Source organism: Humulus lupulus, chromosome 7 (genome assembly GCF_963169125.1).
Source record: "Humulus lupulus chromosome 7, drHumLupu1.1, whole genome shotgun sequence".
NCBI lineage: Eukaryota > Viridiplantae > Streptophyta > Magnoliopsida > Rosales > Cannabaceae > Humulus > Humulus lupulus.
The window spans coordinates 87,021,637-87,030,023 of NC_084799.1; the positions used below are offsets into that span (position 1 = coordinate 87,021,637).

The window sequence follows — 8,387 nt, forward strand, 5'->3', positions numbered from 1 at the left end:
AATGTTTTTCAATATTAACAAAGAAAAGAAAAAACAACAACTATATAATAAAGCAAGAAAAAAAAAACATTTTCTAAAAAGAGAAAAAATTAAAAGCCAAACACCAAACACCAAACATGCCCGCTCCAATTCCCGAACCCAAACAGGCTCACGCCGCAACGAACAAGTGCGCTGAGCGAGTAAATCTTTTTGTCTCAGTCGCCGCGAGTAGGGAAACACTCACTCGTGCATGTCGCCACGTGTCCTGAGATCTTCCCTGAAATTTGGCGGGTGATAGGCTACGTCACCAGTAATACAAGCAGTGGGGAGGACATTTTCGTCATTTTGTTAAAATCGGATGGAAAATTTAGCTATTACCAGGGTTTATTTATTTATTTGTTTTTTTTTCTTTTCTTTAAACCGTTTAGGGTTTTGGTTTGTTTGTACATATCCATTATCCAGTAGCGATCACTATCGGTGGGTGGGTCTCTTTTTTTTTTTTCTTGTACCTCGACGGCAGGCCATTCTCTCCTTTTTTTTTCTCTCTGGCTTCTCCAATTCAAATTTTGGTTACTGGGTTTTTGAGCTCTCACTTCTTATGTATTAATGATCGTGATTTTTTCGGTCTGATCATCTTATACAACATACTCACCAGAGAACGATCTTTTTGTTTGTCTTCCTTTGATCTCTCTTTCTCTTCGTCATTGAGATTTATAGGATACTGGACTAATGGGCACGATGGATTTTAGTGAAAAGGTTCGGATTCATTTTTTGTTTTGTTTGTGACAATTTAGCTTGAGTTGGCTTTCATGGTGTGGGGTGTCTCGTATGATGTTTTAAAATTTTGCTTTTTTGATCATGATGAAACAGGAATCATTGCCTGATCAAACGAATGAGAATAAGAAATGCTGCTCTGACTGTAGGACCACAAGGACTCCCCTGTGGAGAGGTGGCCCAGCTGGGCCCAAGGTCAGTCCCCCTCTGTTCTCTCCTCCTCGCCCTCGATTTTTTTTTAACCATTTGCTTGTCAATTTCATTACTACAGAGGAATTTGATTACTGGGTCATATTCATTTTTGTCTGATCTGGGTTTTTTCTTCTTCTCATTTCTACTAATGTAGTTTCGGTTGCTTCTGAAATCTTTCACTCCTTGCTAAGATGATCTTGCTTTGATTTTAAACGCGTTTTTCTTCCTTAGCTTTGGTGTTTTTGTTTTTACTTTTTCCTTTGGTTCTAATTTTTTTCCAAGCTCTATCTCTCAACCCTTTTAAGCCATATCTTGTCTCTTATTTTTCTTTTAGATCTTGAACTTGGCGCGTTTGCTTTTATTTTTGTTTTTGGTTTGGCAGTACTTTTACCATTCGTAGCTAGATTAATCTAAACTTTTGTGGTTCGTTTATATTTTTTCAGTCTCTATGTAACGCATGCGGGATCAGGTACAGGAAGAAGATGGTACCTGTGGTGGGATTGAGAAAAGGAACAGAGAGGAAAAAGGAGAGAAGCCACGGTCACGATCACACCGATTCTAGTGGTGGTGGAACAGCCATCACAACGAGCTCTGCTTCAAAAACTATTAAAAACGACAGAAATGGTGGCCAAAACGACAAAGGTTTCAGTCAGACGACATTAAAAGTGCGTTTGATTGCTTTGGGAAAGGAAATGTTGACTCACAGGTTGTCTTCGCCATCATTAGTGAAGAAACAGAGGTGTCGTAGTAGGAGGAAAAAGTTGGGAGAGGAAGAACAAGCTGCTTTTTTGTTAATGGCTTTGTCTTGTGGCTCAGTTTTTGCCTAAAAAAGAGGTCTAATGGTGGTTTTAAAAGTAAAGAGAAAGAAAGAAAAAAACCCTAACCTGCCAAAATACATGTCTTTGTTCTTTTAAAAAGGTTCACTTTTATGGTGCTATTAATTAAGAAAGTGATACACCCTTGTTAATGTTGTTTTGGGGTGGTTCTTTTTAAATGATATGAAAGTGTTTTTGAGAGTAAAGTTAATGAAGGAAGGTCAACCAAATAGCGTTATGTTTATGAGACTGAGAGTGAGGGAGGGTGACATTCCTTGCTGTTTCTGTAACCATATTAATTGTAATGTACATATACATATTATTATTAGAACTACAACTTTAGTGACTGATATATATCTGTCACCAATCTCAATTTGCTTGTGCTATATTTATTCATTAATTTCGACGTGTTATTATAGTTTGGCCTAAGAAAATTAAAATATGTAGTTTGAAGTAGTTGGTCATGTTTGACATCTTTAGAGCACTCAGCATACCCAATTTTTTATTCATTATTTATGTGTAGAGATAACTCTTCATTCTTTTATAAATATTTTATTATTTTTTTAACTTTTTTTTATAAATATTTTATTATTTTTTTAACTTTTCTGTATATATGTTTGATATCAGATATTAGGAATAATATTATATGGTTAAAAGATATAAAGATATTTGTTGACGCGGTTCTTCGGCAACAGATAATTAAGAGAAGAAGAGAAAGAGATTAGTACTTAAAAGTAGAACCGTCACAGATATGAAATCTTTGTGGAAAGAACTAGGTGACTCCATACACGTTTTTAAGTGGTTCGAAGGTTAAAATCCTTCTACTCCACTATTCAATATTATTGATCTTTTCTGGGTAATTGGTTTACAAAGTATATAGTTCTTACAAGACTATTTTTCCAACCCCTATCAACTCCCAGGGTCTCCATATTTATAGGAGAAGGCACCTGGAAGTTGGTAGGGAGGTCATCCCGTGACCTTACCATTTGTCATATCAAGTCTGTGATATTCATGATTAATTCCTAAACCTGACACACAAGTGTGGTCTAATCAGTATGGAAGGAGATAATGGGCCGCACGGCCCAACCCGTCCGCGGGTGTCTGAATACGCACGTTCCTGCTGCGTGTCCGAGAAGTCAGGGGGATATAGGACACGTGATGGCAGGATTATGCACGTTTATCTTGCGTGTTGACTTCCCATAGGGTCAGAGCTTCCTGAGAAGCTCGCTACCGGAGCAATCCATAACCCGAGCTGATCCGTCAGTGGTCGCCGGATGTTGTTCCCAGCTCCTGGTGCAACAAGAGGGAGCTGGAAACAGGACCCCCCTCGAGCTAGAAAGGGCCCGTCCTGAAAATAGAGCCTCTGGCCTGTGGGAGCCTCGGGCTAAATCATGTTTAGTCCGAGGCTCGTCCTGCTAAACAGCCCGTGGGAAAACCAGGGCGTACATCTGCCCCCCAAGCTCCTGCTCGTGGTCCATGACGTCAGATATGGGAGACCACAGTAGGGGCTTTTAGACTTCTCCCACAACCCTTCGCATTTCATGCTTTTCGCATGCGTCTGATACGTGGAACGCCGTGGGTGGCGACGGTACACTCTACGAGAACCGCATTAAATGGCCTAGCCTACTGTCCAGCCGTCGTTTCATATTTCGAGTGGAGGGTCTCCCAAGGGCCTTTTACACGTGATCCTTCCCGTGTATAAAAAGGGGTGGTCATCCCACGCACGGGCCACCTTACCATTCAAAACCTCTCATCTTTCCTTGTTTTCTCTGACCTTCCGAAGAACAAAACCCTCATTTCCATTGCTCTCATCTTCTTCGTTCACGAAGCTTAAGCGTACAAGTTCCTTCAAAACTTCGGAGACCACTGTGCCAACGAAGCTCCTACCAGCGCAGCAACCTCACTCACCATCTAACTGTAAGTCTCCTGTCCTTTTTTATTTTTGAAAGCATGTCACTGTAGCTTAGGCAAAAATTTTTACTGTAGCCACATGCAGAGGTTTTCTGGGTCGCGCGGATATGGAGGGTGACGGCCCTTCTTAGATTAGGGCACACTTGCCATGGGACATCGTCTTAGAATATGGTTTCCATGGTTCTTTCTTAGGAACAATTTCTGGGTAGGACCCTTAGGAATTTTGGGTACAAAAACCGGGTAGCTTAGGGAATACGCCTTAAAAGCGGTTTTGCCATGCCTTGCTTGTTGAAACTTTCCCCCCAAAGGCAATTTTTTACCCTGAGTCCTCTGACACACGAATTCCGAGTAATCTGGGATCTGTTGGGGGCATAGGCGCGTGTTCCTTGGAACGCGTGGCACTACTCTCCACGGGCTGGGCTTACCCCAGCTCGTGTACTTAATACTTGCTTCACCCTCCTGCTTGGGTCGCCTTTTCTAAAGTGTTTTCTTTTGTTCGATAGGCGACCAGATGGCTCCAAAGAGAAATCTGCCACAGAAGAATGTGGGAAGTTCGGCCTCCCAGCAGGATAAAGGAAAGGCGGTGGTGACCAGCTCGCCAATTCCTCACTTTGGGCCAGCGGTGGAGAAGCAAGCCGAGGTGGCTCCTGACGCGTTTTTCGAGGCGGAGAGAATCGTCTCGAAGATAACCAGCCAGGCAAAGATCACCAAAGTCTTCCTCAACCACAACATTCCTCTGGGGAAGACCTCCGTGATCGCCCGACCTGCTGCGGATGGGGAGCGGAGCTGCACGCCGCTCGACGAGTCGTTCGCGGCCTGGAGCGGGGAACACTTCAAGGCAGGGGCCTTCCTCCCCCTGGACCAGTATTTTGCTGATTTTCTGAACTATGTGGGGTTGGCCCCATTTCAGCTCCCCCCCAATTCATACCGTCTGCTGGCGGGACTGAGGTATTTGTTCCAAAAGCATGAGTGGGAGGTCCCCACTCCTGCTGATATTCTATATTTCTTCTGCCTCAAAGCCAGCCCGGACCAGCGGGGGCGAGGCGACGGGTTCTATTACTTAACCCGCTTCCCTAACACAGCAGCAGTGATCGAGCTGCCGAGCCATCCAAACGACTTCAAAGACCAGTTTTTTATGTCAACTGGGTTCCGAAACTGCGATCATCACTGTTTCAACCGTCCTCGTAAGTGATCCTTGATTTAGCTCGCCTTTTAACGGTTATCTTATTTTAGCTCGGCCCTTATTCCACTTCTGATTTCAACCAACCTTGCAGCCATCTACTTGAGGACCGAAAAGTCTGTGACCCTCGGGGGTCAATACGATACACTGGCGAACTTGCCCCCCAGTGAGAAAGACTACCGCGTGCTCGTGACGGACGAGACGATGATATTTTGCAAGCTGATTTTCCCAAATCAGACTTTGAATTTGAAAAGGCCCCGGGGGCCTCCCCCAGCCCGCGACAACAGACCGATCGTCGCGGAGGAGGTCGCAGACGACGAAGGCGAGGAAGAAGGTGAGGAAGTTCCTCTGGTGAGGAACAGGAAGAGGACCTTGGAGGTCGCCCAGGGGATGAGCGAGGAGAGGGCCCAATCCGGAGCAGCCGCGGGTCCTTCCGGTCAAGGTAACTCTTACTTATTTAAGAACGTAGATAGGGCCACTGCAGACCCCCGGCTGGTTAGGTTCAACCCTAGGCAGCTCGTCCATCGTCACCCAAGGAATCCGGTCCTGGACACGCTCCTGCTCCACTGCGTTGACCAGCTCGTGCTGGACAACCAAGAGAGTCGGCCTAAGGGTACCGTAGTAGTAGATAATACCCTAGCCTTTAGGTCGGCCATTTTTGAGGAGTACGGGATCAATCTACGCACGTGGCTTGCGCTCCAGAGGGGCATCTATGCTCCGGGGATTAGGCAGTACGTAGAAGAGTCCAGCCCCGATTCAGAAACGGACCTAGAACCTTCGCCAGTTCGCGAGATAATCGTCCTAGGCTCTTCTAGCTCGGGGGGTAGGGTTCCCTTAGTATTTGCTTTCTTATTGCCTTTGGACCTTTTGTCTTTATTTCTGCATGATTGCTAATAACCATGTTTTTTGTTCTTGGCAGAAGAGATGTCTCAGCCCGGGAATAGTCTGCGGGGCGTTTTGTTCGGTGGGAATCCTCCAGCAGGGCCGAGGTTAAAGAGGCTTCGCGAGTCCAAGAGCTCGGCCGGGGCCTCCACCAAATCCCCGGCTAAGGAGAAGGAGAAAGCCCCGCCATCCCAGGTCGCGGGGGCGAACCTCCCTGTCGCCAGGACAGGGCTCATGCACCCGCCACCCCAACGATCTCCACTGGCCGCCCAGGACGGGGTAATAGAGGTCGGGAATCTGGCCGCGGCAGCCCCGGACGTGCGTATCCCGGTCGATCCCCGGGCTCTGGAGAAGATGCCCGAAGCATTCCGGGGGACGGTGTATGAGTCGGCTAGCTACGCCGTCAGCCACTATTACAACATCAGGGAGAAGGAGCTCCGGGCCATCGAAACAACAAGCCCGGTCCGAGTTATAGAGTCTGCGATGGACATGACCTTAACGGTAAAGTGCCCCTTTCTTTTAAGGCTTTAACACTCACACGCCGCCTTTTTCCTTCCAGTTTGCTAATTTATCATTCTTTTCTTGCAGGGCATGGCTGCCGCCTATAGAGGCATTGTTAGGACCAAGGCCCAGCTCGAGGGTTTGGAAGCTGATCGCCAGACCGCCCTCCAGGAGTCTCAGGAGGCGAGAGACGCTTTGGCGGCCTCTAAAGCCGAGCTAGAGAAGATCCGCTCGGAGAACCAAGAGCTTAAACACTCCCTGGCCGCATCTGAGCTAGAGAAGCTTCGCTCCGAGAACCTAGAGCTTAAAAACTCCCTGGCCGCATCGCGGACAGATCTTGAGGCGGCGAAGGCCGAAGTCCAAGCCTCCCAGGCCGCCCTAAAAGACGAGCGGGTCGTGTCGGAGCAGTCCTTACAGGACCTGTTCTATCACTGCTGGTCCCACAATCCAGATGCGGACTTTTCCTTCATGCCGCCGGACCTCTGGGCGTTCTTGTTGCCGCAGCTTCAAGCCCGCCTGAATAAGGAGGCTCCTCCATCGGAGACTGGAGAGGCCTCTGCCGCGGCGGAGCAGGGCGAGACCGCGACCTCCAAAGGGCCAGCTGATGGGGCTTAGGACGCTTCTCGTTTACGTATTTTGAACATACTTTTTTATTGTAATTCTCTTTTTTATGTGAGGCGTTTCCGCCTCGAGACAATTTGCTCAACTAGTTTTGCATATATATTTTTATGCATTTGGTCAGAATTCATCTCTTTATTTTTATGAACTTAGTTCGAGTTAACTTTATCCGTATCCCGGGCTCTTTAAAGAATAGCCACGATCAACAAATTTTTGTTAACTTCTAAGTTTTCCGACCTGGTTAAGACCAGGAACTTATTTTGAAAAAACTTAGTTCAGGTCAACTTTTATCCGTATCCCGGGCTCTTTTAAAGAAGAACCACGGTCAACAAATTTTAGTTAACTACTAAGTTTTATGACCTGGTTAAGACCAGGAACTTATTTTGAAAAAACTTAGTTCGGGTCAACTTTTATCCGTATCCCGGACTCTTTAAAGAAGAACCACGGTCAACAAATTTTAGTTAACTTCTAAGTTTTATGACCTGGTTAAGACCAGGAACTTATTTTGAAAAAAACTTAGTTCGGGTCAACTTTTATCCGTATCCCGGGCTCTTTAAAGAAGAACCACGGTCAACAAATTTTAGTTAACTTCTAAGTTTTATGACCTGGTTAAGACCAGGAACTTATTTTGAAAAAACTTAGTTCGCGTCAACTTTTATCCGTATCCCGGGCTCTTTTGAAGAAGAACCGCGGTCAACAAATTTTAGTTAACTACTTCTAAGTTTTCTGACCTGGTTAAGACCAGGATAGGACTTAGTTTGTGATAACTCTTATCCGTAGATAAAACTTAACACCTAAGTCGTTAAGGAGACCTGGATATATCCAGGTACCATATGCCCCCCAAGTAACTGGGAAAGGGTCTTTCGTTGTTACTTTAAAATTACACTTGCAAATAACGAGAAACATTTGATTTTTATTTATATGTGGAAGGTGACCTTCTAGGCCTTACAAATGTTCATTGATAATATTTCTTTAGGTGGATAGCATTCCAAGTCTGTGGGACCGCCCCTCCACCAAGTCGAGCTAACTTATAAGTTCCCTCTTTGATGATTTCGATGACCTGGTATGGTCCTTCCCAGCTTGGTCCCAAAACCCCATCTTTGGGATCTTTCCCGGCCAGGAAAACTCTCCTCAAGACCAAATCACCGACGCTAAAGGCACGTCTTTTGACCTTAGTGTTGAAGTAGCGAGTGATTTTCTGTTGATAATGGGCGAGCTGGAGTTGTGAATCCTCTCGCCTTTCATCCATTAAGTCTAAGGAGTGGCATAGGAGCTCGCGGTTCCCGTCTTGGTCGTAGGACCGGACCCTGTGCGACAGGACCTTCACCTCCACGGGGAGGACTGCTTCACTTCCAAAGGTTAGGGAGAAAGGAGTGTGGCCCGTGGGAGTCCGATGTGAGGTCCTATAGGCCCACAGAACTTGGGGGAGCTGTTCTGGCCAGATCCCCTTTGCCTCATCTAGCCTCTTCTTGAGGCTTGCCTTCAGAGTTTTATTGACAGCCTCGACCTGGCCGTTCGCCTGGGGATAGGCCACG

The 8,387-nt window shown here is 46.1% G+C and overlaps 1 protein-coding gene across 1 annotated transcript; it reads left to right on the forward strand.

The window, feature by feature from the left end:
- Window positions 1-233: 233 nt before the first annotated feature.
- LOC133788419 (GATA transcription factor 16-like) lies at window positions 234-2,133 on the forward strand. Its single transcript, XM_062225896.1, has 3 exons — window positions 234-735; window positions 850-948; window positions 1,389-2,133. The coding sequence occupies exons 1-3, from the start codon at window positions 709-711 to the stop codon at window positions 1,770-1,772; spliced, it is 510 nt and encodes a 169-aa protein (XP_062081880.1). The 5' UTR covers window positions 234-708; the 3' UTR covers window positions 1,773-2,133.
- Window positions 2,134-8,387: the final 6,254 nt, after the last annotated feature.

Excerpts from the sequence above, each read along its gene's own strand:
- LOC133788419 (XM_062225896.1), top strand. The coding sequence starts at position 709 with ATGGGCACGATGGATTTTAGTGAAAAG. Across the intron at positions 736-849 it reads CGATGGATTTTAGTGAAAAG|GAATCATTGCCTGATCAAAC; the intron begins GTTCGGATTCAT and ends ATGATGAAACAG. Across the intron at positions 949-1,388 it reads GTGGCCCAGCTGGGCCCAAG|TCTCTATGTAACGCATGCGG; the intron begins GTCAGTCCCCCT and ends ATATTTTTTCAG.